The sequence below is a fragment of the Castor canadensis genome, chromosome 6 (assembly GCF_047511655.1).
Source record: "Castor canadensis chromosome 6, mCasCan1.hap1v2, whole genome shotgun sequence".
In the NCBI taxonomy this organism is placed as follows: domain Eukaryota; kingdom Metazoa; phylum Chordata; class Mammalia; order Rodentia; family Castoridae; genus Castor; species Castor canadensis.
This window is the reverse complement of record NC_133391.1, coordinates 163,124,851-163,152,668: the sequence shown is the minus strand read 5'-3', so window position 1 is coordinate 163,152,668 and position 27,818 is coordinate 163,124,851. Positions and strand designations below refer to the sequence as shown.

General features: G+C 43.6%; 1 protein-coding gene across 1 annotated transcript in view; it reads right to left on the bottom strand.

Annotated features, from left to right (window-relative positions):
• Retreg1 (reticulophagy regulator 1) overlaps positions 1–9,472 on the bottom strand; it is a 126,897-nt gene extending 117,425 nt beyond the window's left edge. Inside the window, exon 1 of the mRNA XM_020179608.2 lies at positions 9,147–9,472. Coding sequence (XP_020035197.1) covers positions 9,147–9,457 — 311 coding nt within the window. The 5' untranslated portion in view covers positions 9,458–9,472. The remainder of the gene's footprint in view (positions 1–9,146) is intronic.
• Between the last annotated feature and the right edge of the window lie 18,346 nt (positions 9,473–27,818).

Here is a 27,818-nt window from a genome sequence, read left to right as displayed (position 1 = left end):
AAACTGGACACATCCCCCTCCTCCTCACACCCTGACCTCACTGACCCTCACTCTAGTTAACAATGGTCCCAGCCGAGTCACTTCTCCACCCACCAAATCATTCTGTCCTCCCAATTTTACGTCCAGAGTCTCCCCTGAACCCACCTCCTCTTTCCTACCATGTCCTCTCCACTACTTGCCCTATAACTGTCCCCAGCCCCCAGCTCTTGCTCCCCTAATTCATCTAGAGGAACTGATAGAAAGCCCACAAATAGAATCTGGCAGGGTTTCAGCATAAAATTCTAAACTATGCTAAGCTTTCTCCTGACTTGCTCACCTGGCTCCAGCTACAATGCAAATGCCCCAGATGCACTCCCACCCCAGGACCTTTGCACATGGACGCTCCCTCTGCTTGGAACACTTCATTCCAGAGTTATTTGCTTGGATCACTCTCTGACTTGCTCTTTAGATGTTTTCTGAAGGTCACTTCCTGAAAGGCCAGCACTAACCACTCCAGCAAAGTGGGAAAGTCACTCTGTGTCCCCTGTCCCAACTTTAGCATTCTTCTCAACATCCAGTTCCTCCTAGCATTTCATGTATTTGTTGTCTTTTTTTCTACCACTTCCAACAATAGAATATAGCCACCCTCCTCTTCTCTCTTTTCATCTCCGTTTCTTTCCGCATATAAAGAAATCTACGAATGCTACTGAATATCCTAGCCACGACTCCATAATTTAAGTGTATAATAGTTACTCTAAATATATTAGTTCTTTTCTACTTTTTGCATACTGACCATCCTGTCTCCTCCCCAATCTCATACTCCTTTGTCTCATTCCATTTTATTTTGCTATAACTGAATACCATTGTCCAGACAATTTACAAAGAACAGAGGTTATGAGAATCATGACTCTGGGAAGTCCAGCAGCATGGTGCTGGTGTCTGGTGAGGACCTTCTTGGCTTCATCAGAACATGGCGAGAACTGATGTTGTGAAAAAGAGCAAGCACACTAACCCAGGTCTCTCTTATAAAACTACTTCTTGGGGGTCCCACTCACATGACCTCATCTAATCCTAATTAGCTTCCAGACGCCCCATTTCCAAATCCTTTAACGGGGGGATTAAATTTTCAACACATGGAACTTTTGTGAAACATATTCGAACCACAGCAACCCTCATTTGCTGCCTCTTCTTGCCCTCCGTGTGACAAGTTAGCTCTCTGAGCGTGATGTGTATTCCAATTATTCACTTACTAATTTGTTTCTCTGCCCGGGGATCAGCCTGTGTCTTAGTCATCATTACCTTCCCAGCTGCTAGGAATAATGACACGCGCCTCATTTACTTGTACTCATTTGGATCAACTGGACAGCTTAAGCACATTCACACACAGTGACAGGGTAAAAAGAAAAAGAATACAAAATACAGCTGAGGCAATCACTACCCAGATAGCACAACCATAAAATTGTGCAAAATCACCGAGGTTCATTGAGTTGGCTCTGAGGCTCTGAGTTCCAATGAATTTCAAGACTGAGCATAAATCTGGTTTTAAAAAAAGTGGCCCTGTTTCTTAGGTCCTTAAACAACATTTGCTGGTGTTAAGGACCAAGACCTGAGAGAAAGCCTGCATGAGAACTCACAAACAGCCACTGTGTCTGGCAGTGAGCACATGCAGTCATTGCTCAAGAAACGTGTGCTAAAGGCTCAATATGAAAAGGTCCATAGCTATTTTTAAGTTTTTGCAAGTCCTTCTTAAGCCAGCCCCACCCTAGCCAGGCTAGAGGAATATTCCCTAGTTCACCTCAGTTCAGCAAACCCTTCTTACCTTCTTCCTTTCAGATCTTTGCTGATCCAGGCATCCATAATTTTCTGCACCCCAAACCAACCCTCTGTGTGATCCAGGTGCATCTTGCTATTCTGACAGCATCCAGTGCTCACCTCCCACTTGTTCCTAAACTCATCCATTATGGAAAGGGCTCACCATTAACCTCACTTTTAGAAAAATGTGCCCCTTCTTCTAAGCCTATAAAATACATCACACAAAGATTTCACCAATGTATCCAAAGCATCCTGATCTCTACTCTGTTCTCAACTATAAAGCCTTGGAGACTGCGACATGTATGTCACAAGCGGGATATATCGTTTCATCAACTCATTGAACCAGCCATGTCTCCTGCTTGCAGAGGGTTAAGATGTTGGATGCAAGCGCCAAGCATGAACTTCGAGTACACCCCCTGCTGAACGGACACCCAGCCATGCCTGGTGACTATCAGATGAAACAGAGACAAAGCAAGGAACTTGGACTAGACTGGTTAATAGTCTAAAAAGATCCCTATTAGTGCAAAGCAACCCTTTCCCAACACACCTATTTTCACTCTGTGCTGGAATCATTGTCATTCTGCAATATTGGAAAATAGAAGCCCCAATTATCCTAGTATTTATTCTTAACAGTAATGGAATAAAGCACTGAACTTATGGAAAGTTGACATGGATTCATGACAAAGTCCCATGCCTATTTTCTAGGACTGTGGTGTCACTAGAAGCCACTGGCCATATGGGACTATTTAAATAAAATAGAAGCCACATTACATATGCTCAATGGTCACAAGACCACACTGCCTAAGAATGGACAGGGCAAATGTACAGTCATTTCCATCACAGCAACAATTCTATCGAACAGGCTGAAGTCGTCCTCGGCAGTTCAATTAACTTCCACAGGCCTCAGTTTCTTTTTGTGTAAAATGAGGACAATACATACATCACAGGGCTGCTATAAGACTTGAAAGTGGTACTAAATAATAATATTTGTAGTGGTTAAAGTTTGACAGACTACTAAAGTCCTGGTTTTACCTATATCACTGCAGTGTGATGAGAGTGTAACAATCTGTCAAAGGGAGTTGTCACCAACTGGATGAAGGAATTCTCTCTCAGGCGCTGGGACTAGGAGGAGGCTGTTAGGAGGAGGAGAGAAAGCACACGCTGGTCGGAGAAACCAAAGCACGTTCAGAACAATCTGCAAACCACCCAGGAATTCAGAGTGGAAGGAGCCCAGGACTGTTGGCTGGGGAAAAGAAGACTCAGCTGGAACTGAGAACAGAATGAATCCTGAAACCAACAAAGGACTGTCCTTGGTGGGACCTGAATTCTGGGCAGCTGCAGAGATCCCTAAGAGGGGCCTCAGCTCAACATGAGGACAAAATGTCCTAGTCAGAGTTGCCCAGCAATGGAAACACTGCCTTCTGGAGAGGAGAGCTCATAACTCGAGAGTGTCTCAAATCACCTACAGAACTGGGGGAAACCCAGAGTCCGGGCCCCACCAGAGAACCAGCTCAGTAGGTGTGGGGGGAGGCAGGACTGGGAGTGTGCATCTCTCACAAATGCCCATGTGATACTAATGCCCATGTCTTCAGTCCAGGGCCACACTCTGGGGGTCAATGCTCTCACACAAGTTGGAGGAACCCTCAGAACTGAGGAAGAAGGGGCACCCAACACCAAGTCCAAACCAACCCCACAGATGGTGCTCCAAGGTGCCCAGCCTGAGATGCCTCAAAAGCCAGAAGGGACAGATGCCACACCTGTCCCTGTGTCATCACCTCAGGCAAACTGATTTATTGCATTCTAATAATTCCACAAATAGGAGGTGATATGGTTGTGCAGTGGCGGATGTGCTGAGGGAAAAAGCATATGCATAGACTTTTCCAGATGCCTTGGTCACCAACAGTGAGCTCAAAACTTAATCACATCACAGTGGCTTTCTAGGCTGCAGAGGCCATGTGACCTGAGAGGCTGCAATTAACATCATAAGCCATAGAATTTCAGTGTCATGACCAGCAAAAGACATAGACGATGGGCATTTTGCTCTATTCCTTGCTCATCCAAGGCTTTCAGCAGATGGCCGTACGAAACATAAATTACAGCTCGCCAATTCTCTTATCAAACTCAGCACTTCACACCAAGACCTGTGCCTGAACTTTTCCACTATCTTCAATAACAATAATAAGCCAACATGTAAACAAGGCAAATGAACACCAATTTGCAGATGGTAAAGCAGCTGTGGCATATCCCCAAAATGAAATAGGACTCACCAACAAAAAGGAGCAAAAACTGGCAAACAGCAGGGGAGAATCTGAAAACGTGATACCAAGTAAATGAAGCCAGGCACAAAAGCCATCACACATTAGATATCACCTACATGAAACTTCAGTGAATCCACAGTGACAAAAAGCAAATTGGTCCCTGGGTGTGGGGACTGACAGAAAAGGGACAAAACCATCCTTTCAGACTGATAGGATATTCTAGATCTTGACTGGCACTGTGATGACATACATACATATACATTTGACAGTACACATAGAATATGTGCATTTTATTGACAATAAGCCACAAAAGGCTGATTTTTTTCGAAACAAAAATAAAACTGTTTTTTTCTGTTTCATTTCTGGTTCGTTTCATATTGTGCTTAAAACTGTCACACTGGTTGCCTTTGTAAGTAGCCGGGACAGGTGTGGGAAAGAGATTTTTTAAATGTTTATCCTTTTACACTTGTGATCTGTGAAGCTATGTTATTTGTTTTCTCAAATAGGTAAAAATTAAAATTAAGAAAAAGAATTTTGGCTGGCGGAGTGGCTCAGGTGGTAAAGCACCTGCCTAGCAAGCATGAAGCCAGTGTCGCCAAAAAAAAGAAAAAGAATTTTGAAAACCGGTTCCTCGTGGGTAAGATGAGGAAACAGTACAACCTAATGCCCTGCCCTGCCCCAGGATTGATATTGTCCCATCTACCGCAGTTGAGGACACCCAGGGTTCTGAGATGATGTTACACACAATCTACACTTCACGGAATTTCTCTGAGCTCAGAGTGAGTATCGATTATTTGGCACTTTTTTCATATGTATATATTTTTCATAAATATATCACAAGATTACAATGCATACGTGTGTGTATGTTTGATTCGAGACTTTATTTCCTTTGTAGTTTATCTCCTATAAATGAATCCCTCCCTAATCAATCTTGGTTGACTTTGCACATTTTAAAACTTTCAATTGAATCATTCTGCAACATAGGGAGACCCTGTCTCCAAAAAGCTCGTATTGTTCTGCATGTATTATCGCGTGCTTCTTTTGCCCAAAATCATACTTGCAAAATTCCTCTGTGTTAATGAACACAGCCATCGTTTGTCTTCACTGTACATGTGCACTCCATGGTAGGAATGCACGAGCCTCAGTGTACCCATCCATTACAACCTTTATGCACATTTTCACATTTTCACAAGGCATTTTCGTTGTTCTCATTACATAAGAAAATTAAGTCCAAACACTTCGCATAGCATTTCAGACAACTGCTGTCCCCCAGGTCTGTCTTCATGGCCCCCGGCCACTCTTACCTCCCTTCCGTCTCCTCACTCCCTCCTCTGCCAACTCACACTGCCATGGCAATCCATTCTCTCCCACTGTGGCTGTCCTGAGTGCCCCTTTAAAATGCTATTCTTTCGTTCATTTAGTTCCTTGGGGCTGGACAGCTGTTGACCTTATATGACATTTAGATCTACCCAGATCATCCCAGCGTCAAGGCCTGCTTTAAGCACGGTCTCCTTATGAAGACCCCAGAATCTCTCCCAGCCACCATGCCACCATGTCCACCCCCGCCACGCCCCAGGCCATTCAAGGGTGACATTTATCCACCCTTGTTTAATGCAGACGTCAGTGACAGCCTTTGTTATGGGCATGTCTCAGCTTTTATCTTTCCCATGCACGGCACTAACTTTTTGCAGAGTATGAGCAGATAATAAAAAATGTCAAAAGTTCTGAGTCAAATTCAAAATCCTATGAATGACTGCTGGTTCAGGCACTAAATCATTGAAAAGTGATAGCTTTAAAAAGTAAATCTCAGGCCAGCCCCAATGGCTGAATTATAGGATTACATACTTGTAATCCAGCTACTCAGGAGGCAGAGATTGGGAGGATCACGGTTCGAGGCCAGCCTGGGTAAAAAGTTAGTGAAACCTCATCTCAACAAACAATCCAGCCATGGTGGTAATCCCAGCTACATGGGAGGATAGGTAGGAGGATAGCAGCCCAAGGCCAATCTGAACAAAAATTCAACACCCTGTCTCAAAAATAACTGACCCAAAATGGGCTGAGAGTATGACTCATGTGGTAGAGCGTCTGCCTAGCAAGCTTGAGACCCTCAGTTCAAACCCCAGCACTACCAAAATAATAAGCTAATTTCCCCAAAATGAAATAACACCAATTAAAGTAGAAACACCACTATTGCTTAAGATAAGATTTTGGTTTCAAATATTGACCTTTTCGTTTTTCTCACAGAAAACACAAGCTTTAGAGTCCCTGGGACATGAAATGTAAAAGTGTCACTAATTTAAGATCATTTGAGAAGAAATACACTATTTAAACAAAAAAACAAAACAGGCCAGGCACAGTGGCTCAAGCCTGTAAAACCTAGCTGTTCAGGAAGACCATGGTCTGAGGGCAACCCAGGTGAAAAGTTCATGAGACCCCATCTCAACCACGGTGGTACACACCTGTCATCCTAGCTACATGGCAAAGCACAAATAGGAAAATTCAGGTGTAGGCTACCCAGACATAAAGCAAAACCCTATCTCAAAAACAGCCAAAGCTAAAACAGCTGGGGCTGTGGCTGAAGCAGCAGAGTACCTGCCTAGCAAGCCCAAAGCCCTGAGTTCAACCACTAGTGCTGTCATAAACAAATGAACAATAAACACAATATATAGGCCCTGAAAAACATTTTGACCCTAGAAAGACACATAAAGGAGGAAAAATTTCAAAAATATTATGGCATGAATAAATGAATCATAAACTACAATAGATTACAATACAAAACCAACAAGTATTTCAGAATTTAAAGAGCAGAGCTGTTATCTTTCTGTCAAGGAAACTGCAGGCAGGAGAAGAAGTAAGATGTAAGGCTACAACTAGATAGAATACCTGGCCATCTGCCTCTCCTTCAGAATCATAAATAAAATGAGTTGAGGCAATATTCTGGATAATACCAGATATGCCTTTCAATTATTTTATACAAAAAATTAGCTTCAATAGATGTTATCAAAGAATACATCATAGAAAAAATATTTGCATTACAGAAATTAGGCTAAAGCTTTTCAAATAAAAAGAGCTCCTAGAATCAGTAATAAAAAGACCAATGGCACAGGCAGTCACACACATTGCTAGTGGGAATATAAATTAGCATCTGTAATCCTGGCTACTTGGGAGGCTGCAATTGGGAGGATAGAGGTTTGAGGCCAATAGAGGCAAATAGTTCTCAAGACCGCATTCTCAACCTAGCCACAGCAAAATGGACTGGAGGTGTGTCTCAAGCCATAGAACACCTGCTTTGCAAGCGCAAAGTCCTGAGTTCAAATCGAAGTCATATATAGATAGATAGACACATAGATGGATAGATCCAAGGAAGCACAATGTGGTGATATTCATTAAAATCACAAGCACACATTCCCTCAGACCCAGCAATTTCACTTCTGGGAATTTATCCTACACATATATAAAATGACACACATACAAGGCCTTTGGTTTTAACACTGAAATTGCAAACACTTTGACACTTCTTTAGTGCCTCCATAGTAAACAGGTTAAATAACTTAACACATTCTTACAAAGGAATTGTTTGCACTTGAAAAAGAAAACGGAAGTGATCACTAAAATATACTTAGATGAGGAATAGCCCACATGGTATTCCAGGAGTCACACAGAATATTGTGTGTTTGCTGAAACCCCACACTATCTGGAAAGATACACAGGAAACTAGCCACATTGGTTGCCTCTAGGAGGAAACAGGACTGGTGTGGGAAAGACAGTTTTCAAAACAAAATGTTTGGATTTTTGTGCCTGCACACTTTTGAACTGTGGGACTGTATTAGTCACTTTTTTTAAATAAAAAAATTAAAAATAAGAAAGAAACAATTTAAAACATGCCACTCACTAATAAAACGAGTGAGACTCAGCTCTAAGACTACTGGCCTGCTGCCCAGTCTAGCACAATACAAGAAATGCTCCTTATTTGAGGGCTCAGGTAACTTCAAACAGGGTAGAGAGGTTTGGAATAAGCTCCAGAAACACCAGGAGTTAAGAGAACCAAAGTTAATTGACATTCAGGGACCCCAACAAGACACAGCTTGTTTTTAGAGTAAACCAAGACTAGAACGAATCTGCAGAAATCTTCACCCCGCTCAAGTTAATCTAGAAAAATGACAGGCTGTGTCCCTCTTAGGTATTTATTTCCCAACTTTAAGGTTAAGAAGTCCCTGTTCTGTGACAAGGTATCTGTTAGTGAAACTGCTTGTTCTACACTGCTTGGATCCTGTTTGTTATGAGGACACTTAACAAACAAAGAAGGTTTTTCTCCTCCTTCAGTCACACTGGTAACAGATGACACACTGGTAAAAGATGACAAGGCATGTCCTTGGGAGAAGGAGCCAGACACTTCCCTGTCCTTACCTGTGAAGAAACAATTTTTGGAGAGACAAACCTGTTGATCAGGGATTATTAAGAGAACATCCTTGTGCATTCTCTGTGGACTTCACCTAAAAATAAGCCTGTTTTCCACCCGTGCACACCTGGGGGGCCGAAGAGGGGGGTATGTACATGTTCCACCTGTTTGCTTTCTCATCAGGGAGCAGTGACAGAAAACTCAACCCTCCAGGGAAAGGAAAAACAAACCCTTTGGTGCCCATCTCTGGTGACTGATGAAGGCAGCAGTCTTAAGAGTGTATCTAAGCCGGTCCAAATCTGCCTTTGAAGGTGCAAGAATGAGCACAAATTCAAGGACCCTTGCTCCGGCATGCTTGGATGAGCAGGTCCAGACCTGCGAATTTGACAATGCCACAGCCGAAGTTTTCCAGTGCTCTGGGGACATTTGTAAGTCCAGGTGCAAGTGGGTCAGCAGACCACCTGGCCTCAGAGGCTGGGCACACACGAAGGATGACAACTATTTCAGGGAAGTGCATCTGGAGGAAAGTTAAAGTGAGTGTCTACCCGTTTGAGACAGGTGGCCAACAAAGTAGGGCAGTGCTGACACTTCTTCCACCGCAGTGTCCAGCTTGCACCCGCCACACCCGCGCCCCCCTCCCCCGGCGCCCCAAGGTCACCTGCCCCTCCTAGGTGCCCCCACCCCACCCCAGCGCTCACCAAAACAGCAGGTTGGCCCCAAGGAAGCCGAGCAGGCTGTGCAGCGGCCTCTTCCAGCTCAGGAGCTCATCGGCGCGGTAGCCCAGCCACAGCACCGGCTCCCCAAGCAGCCAGGTCACGGCGGCGGCCACCCGGCCCGCGGCCTCCTCCACCTGCGGCCCCGCGCGGGTCGCCGCCGCCCCTTCCTCCTGCGCGTCCTCCTCCTCCCGCTCCGGGGGAGCCCGGGGCGGCGGCGGCTGCGGCGCCTGCTCGGCGGCGGCCGGAGCCGGGCATCCTTCCTCGGCGTGCTCTCCGGGCGCCGGGCTCGCCATCTTCAGCGGAGCTTCCAGGCGGGGCCGGGGACAGGCACGGGAACGCGGACGCGCGCGCGGGCGGCGGCGGGTCCGGGCGCGGGGTGCGCACCGCGGGGCGCCAGCGGCTGGGGGCCTTGTGACGTCAGCCGGGGCCGCGGCGGGGGCGCCGCCCGGGGAAGTGGGTGCGGTCAAGTTCGCGCAGGGGCGGGGCGGGGCCGGGCGGCCGAGGGGCCTGGCTGCGCGCCGTGGGCGCGAGCGGGGCGGCGTCCCCGGGGAGCTCGGGTCCCCGCGATCGCCTGGCCAGGGACCAAAGGAAAATGACCTTTTGCTTTCCAGCTGCGGGGGAGGGCGAGGTAGAGGACCGCTGCCCACTCTCTTATCTCAAAAGAGTCAGCGCTCCTGATAAAATAATCGGGACATTCTCCCTTTCTCCAACCAGAGCCACCAGTCGCGGGTCCTACACTCTGTGAAGACATTCATTATCCGGGCCCCTCCACTCCCTGGCAGCGCACTTCGGTCCCCAGAGCCCATCCCGAACCCCCATCCAGTGCCCTTGCGGGAACAGTCAGCGTGAGCCTAGCAAAGGTCTTTGGCACCCCGGGGTGACATGCTGATCCAAATGCTGGATTGAAAAAGGAAGAAAAATATGTTTTGGTTTAATTAAGGAGAGTCTGGCCTCTGATGAGGAAAGGCCAGGCCGCAGTGGCGGGTGAAGTGTTCCTTCGGGGCTAAGTGACTGAGTCTTCTGGCTCAGAAGTCCGCGCGGTTCCTGGCAGAGCACAGGTGAGCGGGGAGCCGAGAAGCCAGAGCCCCTGCAGAGAGTGGAGCCTGGTCCTGGACGCTTTGCACGTGTCGAGCAAGGTTGGACAAGCTTTCACTGCGGTCACTCTGGTCGCGGTTACTTTAGAGTCACTCTGATTGCCATGTCACCAGTTGGCGTGGGGCAGTGACAGGAACCTCCCATACAGGGTCTCTTTGGCCTGGTCTTTCTGGGTAAGTGTGGAGAGAGGGGAAAAGAATAATTGTTTAATGCTTACTCTTTTTTTTTCATTATTTGCATGTTTAAAAGTTTTGTTTTTTTTTTTTTTTTGTAGTACTGGGGTTTGAACTCAGGGCCTCAAACTTGCTAGGCAGGCACTCTGCCCCTTGAGCCACTCCCCCAGCCCGAAAATGTTTCTCTTAATTCCTCTGTTCTTGTCTAAAATAAAGCGCCCCTCCCACAATGAAGAATTCTATGAGTTCTACCTGAGGATGAATCAGGGAAGCTCCTGTTCTCCTGCCGGCTTGGCTTTCAGAGGATGAATGGGGCTCATTCGGGGTCTCAGCCTGAGGCAGCCTCTGGATTAAAGTTCTAGAAATGCTCACTGGGTGGTCACACCGTTGTGTGTCCACATGTAAACATTCATTGATCTTTACACTGTAGACGTGTGCCCTTACCTGTGTGTATGTTATATGTCAAAGGGGCCTATTTCCAGAGGTCAACGGTTTACTGACCACCTACTATGTGCCGAATGCATTACTAAGCTCTGTGGTTATAGTTTCTACCCACAAGAGAGTCACAGTCCAGAAAGGTACCAGCTAAAATTGCTAACTGCTAAGAGATTCCTTATTTAAACTGCATCCAAAATAGAGATTAGGTTTCAGGAGGATTTGGGGGGTGGAAGGCATCTGCCCTGGCTTGTAAGGCCTAGGGAAGTACAGTGGGGGTGGGGCAGAGGGGATAATACTTTTTTTTTTTTTTTTGCAGTACTGGGGTTTGACCTTAGGACCTTGCACTTGGTAGGTAGGTGCTCTACCACTTGAGCTACACTCCCAAGGCCAAAAAAGATAATGTTTTCTATTAGGAGTTTCACATGAGAGAAGGTGAGGAGTTGCAGAGGGAGGTGGACACTTCAGTAAGCATATTACCCAAGGGTCTCCAGTGATCCACTGGTGACGGGGAATGGCTTTTAACCTGAAGGCAGCGCAGAACATCTGAGATTTCCACTGTGCCTTCGGAGTATCTGTGTGATAGAGCCCAGTGGAAAGTGACCTGGGAAGCAATGAAAAGGCAATATGGAAACAAGTCAGGGTTTTTCCCACAAAGGACTATATTGTCCCAGGTGTCGCTCTAGTGGAGGAACCTTGGAAAGATAAATGATGCTTTTGAGGTAATATGGTCCTAGTTTAGCACTTGACACAGCCCAGGGTTGCAATATTCTAAAACTCATCACTAGACACACCGTGAGTAGCAGGTGCTGAAAACGCAGGACAGAGAGCTTGGGGCACCTGGCATCCCAAGATGGAGCCAGGGTCAGTGTGCTCCCGAAACGTGTGTGCAAGGTTCTTCACCTCTTCCTGCTCCCCCGAATTCTAATTATTGTTGTCAGGATCTGCTGAAATAGTAAAAGCTGTTGGCAACCAAGACATACGAAAGCTAAGCTTCAGTTGCTATGTGTGGTTTGCAATACTTATCAGCTCCTTTTAATGGTAAATTTCCCTACAAACGGCTCTGCATTGTGTTTCCTTTCTCTCTCTTAAAATTACTGTGGAGAAAACACTGTACAGAACTGTTTTTGCAGAAAAGGCTGGATTAATTGCTCTAATCTGTCTTTTTCACCTCTGACCTGTAATAATTACCTACAAATTGTGTGACAGGAATAGATACAGGCATAGGTACATAAATTGGTGTTCCTGGGTGGTGTTTTCTTTGTCTAATTATCTTTGTGATGCTTGAGTAATTTATTTAAATGTTACCACTACAGAAAGCTAATGCCAACTGTAGCTGCAATAAACCTTGTTCTTTAGCTTCAAGAACCTGTGATGTTTAACTCTTGTGGGTAACCTTGCTATTTAAGATTTCCTTCTGAATTTTGCCTTGATGTATGTTGGGAACTGAGTGACTAACGCTAATGAGATAGACAATTTGACTATATATATGACAATAGCTGAGAAAAGCTAGGGAACCAGGAATGTGTCAGAGAAAAAACAAAAACAAAGAGAAAACAGTTGTAGCCACTGAATGAAGGAGACAGTTTAAAAAGTAACACAGATCCCGCAAAAGAAGTCATAATACACAGAGGGACACTCTAAAAGAGGCCACTCACCTTTCTCTTCTAAAAGTAGGTAGGAAGCTTGTAATAGGAGAGCAATATGAATAATTAATTCCCTCTGTAGGAGGTCTCACGAGCCTTACAGTGAGGAGGAAATATACAATATTATTGCTTTTTCATTAAAACATTACATGTTAGGATCTGACAGTGGGTCCACATTTCTTGAACTAAAAAAGCTAGATATACTTTATCAACCCTACAGATGGGATTTTTGTGCTATTAATTTTATTAAAGCAATTTTACTCTTCTCTTCTTATTGTATCCTCTACTTCTTATTCCTAACTTTCTCTAACTTTCATGTCACTGAACCAAGAGACACTAGGTCACTCACTGTAAGCATAGATCTGTAAGAACATCACACGAGTGTAGCAACAGAGCAATGGGAAGGAAGATCATATCCTGTCTCTCAGCCTCCTCTGACCTGATTTCCAAGGTTTGGCTCAATGTCCCACTCAAAAGGAATGCACTGTTTCTGTTGTCCATATGTAAATGAGAATATCTCAACTAGAATAGCCCATGTTTGACAAGCATTCTATAAGGGATGTGCTTACCAGAAATGAACACTCATATCAAGATGGTGGCCACCCCAATGCCTGTTGAGGTATCCAGTTTGAGGACTTTTTTAATTAAAAATGAACGGAGGTGACATTGTCTTAGTCTATTTTCTGCTGCTATAACAAACTGAATAGTTTATAAAGACATCTTTGGCTCATGGGTCCAGGAACACGGCACTGGAATCTACCAGGTGCATTCTTACTGCATTATCTCTTAGTGGAGTGGAAAGGCAGGAGAAAGGGACAGGGAAAGGGAACGTACCAGTTCAGGTCTCTCTCCCTTTACTTATAATGCCAATAATTCCATGGGGGGAAGGGTACCCTCATGATCTCAACACAGGAACTCTGAGGGATATATTTAAACCATAACACATCAAAATATGAGTACATCTACAAAAGACAGCCATCTGTCCACAAGCATGCATATGCACGCACATAAACATATGTGTGCAGCAAGGATGACTGCAATAGCTTAAATTCCTGTCCCTTCCCTGTGGACTATCAGTTACACCTGAGTCAGTGGACTAATAAGCAGTGCTGTGGTGCAGTCTCTTTATGGTCCTGTTTCTACCTCATTGCACTTTTGTGTCATTCATTCCTTCATCCACTGGCCATTAAACATGCGTTAAAAGCTGATAATGGGCTTATGGTCAGATGAACCAGACTGCTGTTGCCCCTCTGGTGCCTAGGGCATAGACAAGGGACAAAGAACCTGGAGCAGGTAGCCAGGTGAAGAGACAGGGTACCACAATGTGTATAGCCTAAAGGCAGGAGAGAAACAGCCTGGCCCTAAAAGAAGCCATGATGAGTTCTGAGAGAGAGGCCAGAGTGGGAAGACCAGGAGGTTGGTCACAAGGGCCTCTTCCCATGTGATCCTAAGTGTTTCTGCTTTGTCCTGAGAGCAATGACAATCAGGAGTGAGCTTTCGGGGAAGACAGATGTGACTGGCTAATTGTTTAGATAGGTATCTCTGCACCATGGGTTACATAGAGCCTGGCAGAGGAAAAACCCCACAGGGCTCCTTTTGTCATTCACTAAGATGGGGAAGAGAAGTAGACATTTAGGAAGGCAGGCTGTTTGAGATACTTTTGGAAATGTCAGTTAAGTTGTTGGATACCTAACCACAGACCATTGCAGTCTGCAGCTCAGAGACCAGCAGAGATCATGAGCAGGAGACCATCAGATCCAGGCAGGTGGAACGGTTTGTCCGAGAACTTGGCAGAAGCATGGCCAATGTAGATTCGGAAGCACTGGTCAGCTCAGTGTGACTGCACGGAGCATGGCACAGATGGCCCCTGACTTGCAATGGCTCAACTTTTCACCTTTTCTGATGGTGCAAATAAGATAGACACTCAATAAAAAAACATCCTTTAAATTTTGATCTTTTGGTATAATACTATCTGGCACTGCTGAGCAGCAGCTGTGAGTGCAGCTCCCAGGTAACCCCATAATCATGAGGGGAAATCACCAAGACTGCATGGTATGCTGTGTTGCTCAGCTAGGCTGTGCGGTAGGCAAGGGGCACTAAAGGCATTTTCAACATAGGATGACATTATCCAGGCATTCCCTCTTTGTAAATTGAGGAGCCTCTGTATATGAAAAGACTTTTGGATAAACAGATCAGATAGAAGAAAGTTCTGAGAATCCATCACAGAGGTTAAGACCCTAATCTCATGAGCAGTAGAGAGTTCCTGAACAATGTGGGTTTCTTTGTTGTCTTCTACACAGGAAGTAACAGAGTCAAAATACCAGTCTCATAAGGGCCCAGGAACTCCAATTTGACTTCTGTCATCCAAGCAAAACCATGGTGTGATTATCTCCAAATCCAGGTTTCCAACTCAGGCCTCCAGTCTCCAGGGGTATTCTCTATGCTAAAATTAGATTAATGGAATGTAATGGAATAGTTATGAAAGTTACTCCCACAAAGTACCCTTTAAAGTGTCACTGCAAAGTGACACTTTACTAATTTTAGCTCATTAGGAACGAAGCACAAAATGTGGTGACGCTTTAGGTCATGATTATGGCTGTAGGCTGTGCATGTCCTCTGGAACCAGGCTTAAATGGCACAGCCAGTGCTATGCAGGCAGATTCTGAATCATCCAAGAAATAGTAAGATTACATTTATTGTCGTTCACAGTTCAGAATGTTTGTGGGTTACTTCATTGAAAACTGATGCTCTCTCTAACTCTGAACCGTTTCGACTCACACCTCTGACACCAAATATGTGGGAATTTTCAGACCCGTAACAAATTCTCAGCTCTCTGACACCACTAGAGATCCAACAGTTCTGACACTGATTATCTGGGGTTCACATCAGACCCCACAGGTTAAAGGTTAGGTCTCCTTAAGACTGCCCCTCTTCACAAATGAACTGAACAGAGCTTTTTGAAGGAAGAAGTCCAAATGGCAAAAACAAAACAACAACAACAACAAAACACACATAAAGAAATGCTCAGCTGAGCGCCGGTGGCTGGTGGCTCAAGCCTGTAATCCTAGCTACTCAGAAAGCAGAGATCAGGAGGATCATGGTTCGAAGCCAGCCTAAGCAAATAGTTTGAAAGACCCTATCTCAAAAAAAACCTTCACAAAAAAGGGCTGGTGGAATGGCTTAAAGTGTAAGCCCTGAGTTCAAGGCCAGTATCACAAAAAAAAAAAAAAAAAGAAAGAAAGAAAGAAAAAGACATGCTTAACGTCCCTGACCACAACGGAAATGCAAATCAAAACCACATTAAGATTCCACCTCACTCCTGTTAGAATGTCTACCATCAATAACACAAATGACAACAAATGTTGGTGAGGATGTGGGGGAAAAAAGATCCCTCATGCCTGCTGGTGGGAATGTAAGCTAATACAACTACTATGGAAAACAATATGGAGGCTTCTTAAAAAACTAAACATAGATCTGCCATATGATCCAGCAACCCCATTCCTAAGGATACACCTGAAGAAATGTTAAGTCAGGTTACAATAAAGGCACCTACTTGTCCATGTTTATTGCAGCATTATTCATGATAACCAAGCTGTGGAAACAGCCAAGATGCCCTACTACCAATGAATGCATTAAGAAAATGTGGTATTTATATACAATGGAATTTTATTCAGCCAGAAAGAAGAATGAAATGTTGTCATTTTTAGGTAAATGGATGAAACTGGTGAACATCATTGTAAGTGAAGTTAGCCAGGTTCAGAAAACCAAAGGCTACATGTTTTCTCTAATATGTGGAATATAGACTCAATACAAACACAAGCAATCTTATGAAAAACAGGTTATGCTAAGGGGAGGTTACTAACAGGAGAGAGAGGGTAAAAGAAAGAAGGTAAGAAGGTGAATATGGTTGATGTACTTTCTATATAAGAATGAGTATAGATTTTTTAAACCTATTGAAATCACAAGAAGGGGACTAAGGTAGAAAGGAGAAAAATAGAGGGAATGAACCAATTCAGGTTATCATACATATATACATGAAAATGTCATAATAAAACTCTGTAGAGCTATCTTAAACAAACAAAAATGTCTTTTTTCAAAAGTGGAGGTCAGGAAGGTAAAACAGGTCCTGTCTGGAGATTAGTCTGGGGCAGGAGATGGGGAAGAATATAAGGAAAGGGTACAAGCGGGTGAATGCAGTGGAAATATTACGTACTTGGGTATGAAAATGGAAAAAATGATACCTGTTGGGGAGGGGAGAAGGAAAATGATGGAGGGAGTGAACTCAACTATGATATTTTGTAAGAACTTTTGTAAATGTCACAATGTACCCCCAGTACAACAATAACACAATAATAAAAAAGTAAAATAATCAGAAAATGAATAAATAAAGCACATTTTGGCATAAATTTTTTTTAAAAGACTGCCAATCATGAGTCTGTGGCCTCCCATACTTCTGACCTATTGCCTGTAAATTGGGGGTTCCCATGTCCCCCTCCTAAGTTTAACAATGTGCTATGCTAGAGCAGCTTGCAGAACTTGGGGAAAACACTTTACTTACTATTACCAGTTCAAGGGATATTAATTACAAGGGTTACAAATGAGCATTCAAATGAACAAGTACATAGGGCAAGGTCCCAAAGTATTCCAAACATAGGAGATTCTATACCTACGAGAGAGCTAGTGTGCACCACCATCCTAGCATATGGATGTATTTGTTCACCAACCCCAAACCTCCTTATGCCGGTTCCCTGAGGGGTTTTTATGGAGGCTCCAATATGCAGGCATGATCAAGGAAATTTCTGGCCATTGGTGATTAACCCAAACTCCAGTCTTCCTCCACTCCCCAGGGTCAGGGCTGCAAGTTCCTGCTATCCAGTAACATAGCTAATTCCTCCAGTTATCAGTCCCCATGCTGAAGTGACCTCAGCATAAACTCAGGTCCCCTGAGAAGGGTTTATTATGAATAACAAAATATACAAAACCTACTCCTCTCACCCTTATGCCTCAGGCATCTCCAACGGATTTAGAAGCTCTGTGCCAGGAACAAAAGGAACACTGAATATATATTTCTTGTTCTGTTGTGATATCACACTAGCACTTCTGCACACTCACTCCTGCCCCTCCCCATCCCAAACCAAGTGCTCCAGTGTGCAAAGAAAATCTTTTTCCCCAAAATGGCTTTAAGAGTTCACTCAGGGTTGTCTGGACAAAATCCTGGGTGGGGCTGAAGGTCTTTCTCTTTCTACAGGGAGAGGAGATGCACCTGAAGCCAGGTCCTCAGGCTCGAAGCCAGCATCCCACAAGCCCTCAAATACCCGTGTGGATAGCTGGGTTTCCCAGATAACTTCTGTAAACTGCTAGCATCCAGTGTGTTTATGGACTGTTCTGCCACTGACAAGGGTGTTCTCACTCTTATCCTAAAAAAAGGAAAATGGCAGAGTTGGATGGAAGAGGCTCTTTCTGTTCTGTAGAAACATCTATCCCAGTGGGTCCCAGAGAGCATCCTGACCTAAGCCACAGTCCTCTCTGTGGTTAAGAGGAGTGTCAAAAAATGCCTTCTCCTCCCAACCTCAGCCTGTCAGTTTCTAGAGAAAAGCCAGTTCCTTCCCCCACATCACTGGGGCTGACTCCTTATAAGCTTTGTTGGGGAAGACAGGTGAGGGTGACAAAAAGATTCTCCTTGCATAAGACATAGGATTAACAATTGCTCCGTGAACAATGGCAATCCCTAGTCCCCAAGGCAAGAAACACTAGAGATTGTGATTCTACACTCTCCTTTTTTCTATTTGGAGCACATCAACCCTATGTCCATGTTGCCCAGAACAGACTGGAGGGTGACTATTGCCTGCCATGGTCTTAATTATACTTCACGTTCTTTCTCAGACGTGTCCCAGTGTGGATGATAGATTATATGGGCCTCCCTGCTATCTCCAACCTGTCAGCCGCTGAGGAGTCCTCCTCTTAAATGATCCCATCCCCAACGAGCCCTTGTTGTCCAATCTCAGGACCAACACATCCATTCAAGCTTCATCCTTGGTTGGCAGCAGCCTTGTCTCTCGTATGCTTGTATGCTTCTCTAAACCATGGCTCTCAACTTGTAACACCCACCACCAAGGGTTTACAGTCGTGCCCAGTTTTCTAGAACTGCTAACCTGAAATAACCGTGAGCTGCCTTCCACAGCCCTGTTCACCTGACCAAACTCCCTTCCTTCCTTCCTTCTTCCCTCCTTCCTTCCTTCCTTCTTCCTTCCTTCCTTTTTTTTTTTTTAAACTCAGGTCCTTGTACTTGCTTAGGCAAGCCCTCTACCACTGACATGGTAAGAGCCATGTCACTTACCATTTTTTGCTTTCATTATTTTGGAGATAAGGGCTTGCTTTATGCCCAGGGCCTGCCTATTCCTTGGGTGACAGGCAAATGCCACTGCATCCAGCCATTGGTTGAGATGGGGTCTTGAGAACTTTTTGCCCGTGCTGGTCTTGAACCACAATCCTCCTAATCTCTGCCTCCTGAGCAGCTAGGATTATAGGTGTTTTTGGTGATATTGGGGTTTGATTTTGTAAAATGTCATTAGTATATGATAGTTATACAGGGGATTTCTTTCTGAGATTTCCACATATACATATATCATACCCCAACTTGGTTGAACTTGGCATTGCACTTGCTAGGCAGGTGCACTACCACTTGAGCCACCCTTCCAGCCCAAGCACTTTCTTTTTTTCTTTCATTGAAATGATTTTTTTTAATGGACATGATTTAATTTTTTATTGTGCTGGGGGTACATTGTGGCATTTATAAAAGCCCTATCAGCGGACTGGCTCTTATCTGGGTCCGTTATTCAGACAAATTTTCTCACCCTTGCTGTTGCTGCTGCCGTAAAACCTTTTCTGCTTTCTCCTCCTCTTCACACCTAGCAGTCCTATCTACAGTAGTGCAGCTCACACCTCTTCCAGAAATCCTTGGAATTTGCAATTGTCACAATGAATCTCCACTGTACAAGTGAAAAAAGGACAAAGTTCTTAGGGAGATGAGAATGTGATCACAGACACCCACTAACTACCATGTTTCATTCTAAGGTTAAGATATCTTTTCTTTACATTTTAACATACCTGAAAACATCATGTACCTTAAAAATCTTACGTATCTTAGATTCAACAGTATATAGTAGCTCTGTAACTCTGTGTTACAACGAGACTATAGGAGTCTCAATTTCCTTGTTTTTAAAATAGGAGAAGCCTGAACTCCTGTGGTTGCTTTTCAGATGACTGAGACCATTGTGATTGAGGCCCAGGAGGAGAATATCTCTGTGGGAGGCTAAATTCCATGCTCTGACATTTTGTAGTGTTTGACCCATATCTCTTGAGACAGGTACCACATGGAAAAAACTCTGCAACAAGTGCCAAAGCTTGTATAAGAACAGATTTTCACAAGAATTCTCTGCAGTTTAAAAAGTCAGAAAGAGAAGCCAATCTCTCTCACAGGAGTGGTTTAACCACAACACTGTACAAAGCACTCCATGCAGAGGAAATAGCTAAGGTGGCTTTTCTCCAAGAGTAATGGGCCAAGTAGCTTTTTCCTGGAAACATATCACTTTCATGGAGAAAACTACAAAAGCAACTTTGTCCTTAATTTATTCTTCAGTAGACAATCTTCAAAAGCTGATTTTATATAAAGATTCCACAGGTAGGCTCCTTAAAATCAGGTCATAGGTACATGCTTTGAGAATGTTCAACTGGACCGTTTTCTCCTCGTGAGAGGTCTTCTCTGTGAATAAATTTGCCCACTCCTGGAAGGTCCTTGCAGAAAGCCTTGTCGCCTGGGGTGCAAGCTACCTGGCTGGTTCTCTGCTGCTATATCTGGTAAGAAGATTGGCCTCCACAGAGAAGCCACAAACTCAGGTCTGAGGGTTGTTTTATCTCTTGGCCTTAGAACTAATTGGGGGTTTTGGTTAAGGGAACTGTAACATAGGAGAGGGGATGGAAGAGGGAGAGCCCTCTGTTGTAGGAATTGAGTGGAATCAGGAAATAATGTTCTCATACTCTACCTCCATGTACTGAAAAGGCCCAGAATGAAAGATAAATGCATAGCAATAAACTCACGTAAGGCCCAGGGGTTGCTTTCTGAATATTACTCCCTGCCAAAGAATCAGGGTTCCTTAGAGAATAAACTAGTTCTAGGTCTGAATTAGGAATATCTCATGTGGCAGAAAGCAAAGGCATTTTCAGACTCTAATAAGCCATGTCAAAAGAACTTTGAAGCCAGGTTGAAAAGTATCACACTGACCTAATATTTGAAGTTTTTAGGCTCAAGAAAAGTAAATCTGGAAAATTACTATAACGTTGAATTTTTTAAGATGAAGGTATATGGTTGATTGACTTCATATACTTATATGAACTAGAACAAAGAAACCTCTTGCAATTGCCTTAAGTGGGGCAGGAAGGGGTTTGAGGAGGAGAGACAGTGGGGGTGATCTAACCAATGAACAATATAAGCCTATTTGGAATTGTCACAATGAATCTCCACTGTACAATGAATATATCCTAATAAAAATTTTACTAGAAAAATAAATGACTCCATAGTGGCTCTCTCTCTCTCTCTCTCTCTCTCTCTCTCTCTCTCACACACACACACACACACACACACACACAAACAAAGAAATGAAATGCTCTGCTGCACAAGATCCTAACTGTATGCAGACTAAATTTTAGATTTTAAAAAGCACCATTTTGTAACTCTCAATGTAATAATTGATTCAGACAATGATCATTAATGAATAATATGACCCACTGGGAAAGTGTGTGGGAAAGGGTGCTGGCATAGTCTCACAAGTTACTTATTCATTCCAAAGACAAACATGGCCTTTGCTTTGGAGAGTTCTGCCAGGACTCACTGCATCTGTATCCCAGCATGCATCTGTATCCCATCATACATACCTTCACCAACAGTGGGACAATTGACCTTTTGAGCCCTGAGCAGATGCCGTGGAGGGACACACGTAAGAAAACCTGCTGGAAACATTTAACTTAAATCAAATCCTGACATAACAGTCAGAGGAATCCAGAATGTGGGACATTCTTCAGGTCCACTGGCCTGGATTTTCAGTTAGATGTCATGAACAGATGAAGTATATGGGAGAATAAAGAGACAAAGCAGCCAAATCAATGTGTGAAGCTTGACTGGATTCTTGGTCAAAAGAAAAAATAGCCTCCATCAAGAATATTTTGGAGGATAATTAGAGCAATTTGATCCAAACTGTGGAGTCAAATGATTTTATTGAATCAACATTGACTGTCTTAGGTATGCTAATAGTGTTAAAGTGGTGTAAAACAGCATCCTGGTTCTGAATGTGGCAAAATTCATGTAGGGCTCACATACCATCAATGCAGCTGCCTGCTTTCCGTAAGAGGGAAGTGTGTGTGTGTAGACAGAGAGAGCAAGAGTGAGAGAGGAAGTAGGTATGGCAAGATGAATCTATGTTTGGGGTGTCTGGGTGTTCATTGTATTTTTCTTTCAAGTTTTCTGTGGGTTCGAAAAATTTCAAAACATATTTTTCAGAAGATTGAGAGAATAGGAAATAGAAGGAGTTGTTTATAAAAAAAATTAAAAGACTAGTTCCTTCTACTTTCTGAAACCCTCAGTGACAGTTGTTTCTCTTTTCTATGAACTCTTGCTTGACTTAAAATTATTGTGATTCCACTTAGCAGGAAGTCCAGTGATGGCTGATATATTTCAACAAGAGATGAAACATTTTAATCTTCTGCAGGAACTAAAGATTTTCTCTTAAATTCACACTTGTTATGTTAAGCTTCAACTATGCACAAGATCCTCGGAGAGGTGTAATACAAAGATGAACAACACTATGGTCTTTGCACCAAGGAGTATGAAATTTAACCCATAAAAATTGACTCAATAAACAGACTTTTTGAGTGGCTATTGTGAGCTAAACAAAACACTAGGACTAGAAATCCAATTGTAAATAAGAAGGGCCATCCAAAAGCCCCTTATCTTTTGGGAAATACAGTCAAGTATATAAGTATATTAATTTCAATACATTATGTAAAGTTTTCTGGGGAAAAAACCCTTCTTTTTTATCATGTTGTAAAAATGATAGCCAAGCATCTAGAACAGCTTCAGAACAGAGTACTTCTGAGTCAGGGTGTGAGGAGCACTCAGAGGTTGGTAGCCATCCCAAGCAAATGGAACAGAATACACAAAAGCATGAAGATTTGAAATGAGCATGACATATTTGGGGATTGGTTGTTTAATTATGGCCAGAGCATAGGCAGTTGTAGAGGGAATAAAAGGGCTGGTGCTGGGACTTAAACTTGAGCTAGTTGATCAAGAGCTTTCATGCTCTACAGGGGAAGAGGGACTTCAGCTGTATCCTAGAGGTGATGAGAAGCTAGGAAGAGACTTTGGGGATGAGTGACATGATCAGATGTTTATCTTAGAACAAGAACTCTGTTGGTGGAGCAGCAGGTGATTTGGAAGGGGATGAGGCAGTGACGCTGATTAGGAGACTTTTCCAGGTGAGAGATGCAGCGCTCCTGGGCTGGACTGGAAGTATGGCTTAAGTGGTAGAGCACCTGCTTTGCAAGCATGAAGCCCTGAGTTCAAACCCCAGTCCAAGAACAACAGAGCACCTGGACCAAGACAGGGGAAGTAGAGACAGAAAAGGAGGGGATATAGGAAAGAGTTTGTAGCTTGCAACAATAAGGCATAGTGGCTGAATGAATGTGGGAAAGTGAGGGAGCAGGTCATCAAAGATAACTCCTGAAAAAAAAATGGGTGGGGGAGCATGGCTCAAGCGGTAGTGCATCTGCCTAGCAAGTGAAATGCACTGAGTTCAAATCTCAGTTCCACCAAAAAAAAAGATAATCCCTGTATTAGGTTCTCTGGAGATCTGGAACTAATTGTGTGTGTGTGTGTGGTGTATGCATATACATGACTGGGGGGGCACACAGGGAGTCAGAGATGTTAGAGACCTGGATCACTGCACTGTGGGAGTGGGCAAACCCTGCAAGATTGCTGCAGCTTGATAATTCTGTCAGGGATTGATGTTGTAGCCTTGAGTTTGAAGGCATTCTGCAGACAGAATTTTTCCTTCTCAGAGGAACTCAAGATTTTCAATTGATTGAATGAGACCCACCTCCATATGGAGGGTAATCTGCTTTACTCAAAGTCTACTAATTGAAATATTAATCACATCAGAAAAATACCTTCACAGCAATATCTGTACTGGTGTATGACCAAACAACTGAGCACCATAGCCAAGTTGAGGCATACAATTAATTAACCATTACAACCCTTTAAAAGATTGGTTGAATTTTTGTGTCATTGCTAAGATATGGAATAGAGGAGAAAAGACAAGCTTAAGGAGAGAAATAGCACCTTTGGAAGATGTTGACTCTCAGTTGGTCATGTCTGCTGGGACAGACACTAAGAAGACATCTTTCTAATGAGCCGAGTTTATGGATCTCAGTGAATTGATGTGGTGTCACTGGGTTCATTAGTGCATTTGGCACCAACTGGCAAATGCTGTGTGGCTTCTCTCCTATATCTGGTAGTTAGCTGGAGCTATTGGCTGGTGTGCTTCAGTTGTTCTCCATGTGGTCCCTCCTGGCTCAGCTTTGTAGGTGGAACTCCATAACAGCAAGCCCTTACCAGACTTCTGCTTGGATCACATTTTCAAAATGTCCCAATGACTGCAGCAAGTTATGTAGATAATCTCAGAATTGGGAGAGGACAACACCACAAGAACATGGAATTTTTTAGGGTCTATCAACATAATTATCTAATGTATATTAAGGGCAATGAAGGAGAATAGAACAGAATAATAAAATGGGTAATTACATTGGAAGAGAAGGCTTGAAAAGACAGGTGCTCCAGGAAATGATTTTTTGAGCAGAGACTTAAATGAAGGACTATCAATACAGACAAATGGCAGGTTTTTGTTTCACCAAAGAAAGAATTCAGAGGTAGACACACAGAGGAGGAGTTGACAGAGTAAGATTTATTTGAAGCAAAGCAAATGCAAAAGTGAGATTTGTTGGAGGTAATCAAAAGTATACCTTCGAAGAACTTGATGGAGGGCATGTTAACCAAACAGTTGACGGTGGCTGAGTTCCAGAATCTTAGGCACTTTTGGAGGCTGTAGGTGATTAGATATGTTAACTTTATGTATGTAATTGTTGAGATTTCTGAGAAATGGGAAGGCTTTTCCACAAATTGAGGAAGGGGACCAGCAGTTCACCTAATAAGGTGTCCTCAGAACCAAGGTAGTGATTTGAGGGGAGGCATGTGCAATAGTCACAACTAAAGCCAGACCCCAATGGCTCATGCCTGTAATCCTAGCCTCTTGGGAGGCAGGCATCAGGAGGATTGCAGTTTGAAACCAGCCCAGGCAAATGGTTTGCAAGACCCTGTCTTTGAAAATACCCAACATAAAAAGATCTGGTAGAATGTCTCAAGTGGTAGAGTGCCTGCCTAGCAAGAGTGAGGTCTTGAGCTCAAACCTCAGTACCACCAAAAAAAATCAACCAAACAAACAACCAAACAAAACTCTCCACCATAACTATAATGAGATGTGGATGAGGTCTTTGTATAACCTATAAGTTAGGAAAAATCCCTGTTGGATTCATTAATCCATTGCTGAGGAACCAAGAAGTTGCATTAATTGTGGTCAACCATTATTCCAGGAAAATGGTGGGGTAGGGTGTGTGGCAAAATATACACAGATACAGCACTGCACCTGCTCTCTTGCTTCCCATTTCTGACTGCCTACCTCCGTATTCCACCTCATTCACACAGCTAGTCATGTGAAGATGCTGTTAGTGCTCTGTTGCTGTGACAAATATCTGAGACAACTTAAGTGAGCAATGATTTATTTGGCTCATGGTTTCAGTCCATGGTCATCTGGCTCCACTGTTTCTGGGCCTGTGGTGAGACACAGCATCATGGTGGAAGGGCACAGTATATCAGATCTGCTCACCTCATAGTGGCCAGGAAGCAGAGAGTAACAGGAAAAGGACAAGGCCAAGATATACCTGTCAAGGAATCCCTCCCCACAGCGATCTGCTTCCATCAATGAGGCCCCACAGCCTAATTTCTACCAACTCCCAATACTGCCATTGAATTATGAATCCATTAATGGATTAATCCATTGGTGAAATCAGAGCCCTAACGATCCAATCACTTCCCAAAAGTTGTCAACACATGAGACTTTTGGAGGACACTTCATATTCAAACCATAACAGACGGAATTTGTGCAAGTGGCTTGATCCAAAAAATAAATAAATAAAAAGCTGTTCCGGTCACTGATGAGGTGATATGCAAGGAGATCAGGTAGGAGCCACTCCAGAGTTACAGGAAGAGAGAATGGCAGTGGTGGAGATGGTAAGAAATAGTTGGATTGGTAATACATTCAGAGGCGAAGTCACAGAATTTGTGGAGCATAAGGGATAGCAAGGAATCAAGGATGCCACCTAACAACTGAATGATTAGGGAAAGAAAACCAAACAGTGTCTTAGATACACTATACTTCACATGCTTCATACACAACCAAGTGGAGATGCCAGGTAGAAAAGTGGACATAAATACCTTATGCTCAGGAGAGGGAAAACAGTATTGAAATGACATTAAAGCCACAGTAATATGTGGGATGAATTAGAAAATGTGATAGAAGATCCTGGTATTCTCTGCTTGTTCTTGGGTTTTCACAATGATGTGAGGAATGGGAAGAACAGCTATAGGAAGTTTAAAAAGAAAGAAGTTTTGAGACAGCGGTCTTGAGGTGCAGGTTGCCACAGGAGACTGAATTCACGAGGGGTGGATGCAAAGGGACTGCTGGCTTCTGAAGACAGTGGTCATAAGAGAGAGTCAGTGGTGGTGGTGTGGTGGGGCATATCTGTAGTCCTATTTACTCAGGAGGCTGAGACAGGAGGATTGCTTGAGCCCAGGAGTTGAAGGCCAACCAGGGCAATATGGAAAGACCCTGTCTCAAATAACTAAATAGAGGATGTTAAATGTCTAAATGGAAAACTTAAAGAAAGCACTGCAACAAAGGGTGAACTTCAGTTAAAGTTGGATGAACTTCAAGCTTCTGATGTTTCTGTAAAAGCAAGTAATAAGTAATTTCTAATGCAGAAAGGACTCTTTTTGTTCAAAACGCCTCTAGATTAAAATTTAAATGTAAAGGAATTAAACATTCAAACAATTTGAAGTATCTTATTTTAAAAAAAAGAATCATAGTTGTATATTTCTCCAGCAACATTCAGCTGAGCAAAATTAATCAGGGTTTCTCAAAAGAACAGAATAAATCGGATATAGATAGACAGACAGACAGTTACATTATGATGCATTGGCTCGTATAGTTATGGAGACTGAGAAGTGTCAAGCTCCTGTCTGTAAGCTGCAGACTCTGGACAGCCAGTGGTACAATTCAGAGGTTTGAGGTCCACAGAACAATCATGCATATTCCAGTCTGGGTTGGAAGGTCTGAGATGTAAGAGCTGTAGAGGCAGGGTAAGATCGATAGTGCATCTCAAGCAGCCAGGTAAAGTGATTTGAACTTGCCTCTGTTTTCATTTTATTCAGGTCCTCAACAGATAGGTTGATACCCACCCATGCTAGAGAGAGCCATCTGCTTTGGTCAGTCCACAATTCAAGTACTAATCTCTTCTGGAAACTCCCTCACAGACACACTCAAAAATATTGTTTAGGCAGCTGTCTGGGCCTCCTGTGGCCTAGCAAAGCTGACACATAAAATTAACTATCACATGTGGCACTGAAGAGCTAGGTGTGTGGGTGGGATTTTTAAGACAAGTATGGAGAGGAAGGTTTGAGTTGGGAGTTGAGGGTACATACAAATGAAACTCACAGTGACAGACCAGAGATTCTAAACTGGGGGATGGAGGGAAGCAATGATGTTGAATGAGGTGCTGGCCTCACTGGTTTAGGGGTCTTCAGGGGGTATCTCTGTTGGAGAAATGCCAATAAAAGGAGTGTGCTGAGAAAAAAGTAGAAATGGAATGGTTTGGAGCAGAGGTTAGAGTTTAGAGGGAAGATTGTGAGAAGAAAGGCAGTCAAAGAACCAGGATGCCAGGTTACTGGATGGATCATTCATGAGTTGGAAGTCTCCAGAACAGAACAGTGGTACAGAGAAAGGGAGCGAGCCAGATGCTCGGATGAAGACTGAAAGTGGAAGGTGTGGTCCAGTGGCATTGCTTCAAAGATCCTGAGGCTGGTCAGCAAAGAAGAGAAATGGTCTGGAAGTATGAGGGGAAACCACCTAACACTGAGGCTAGCC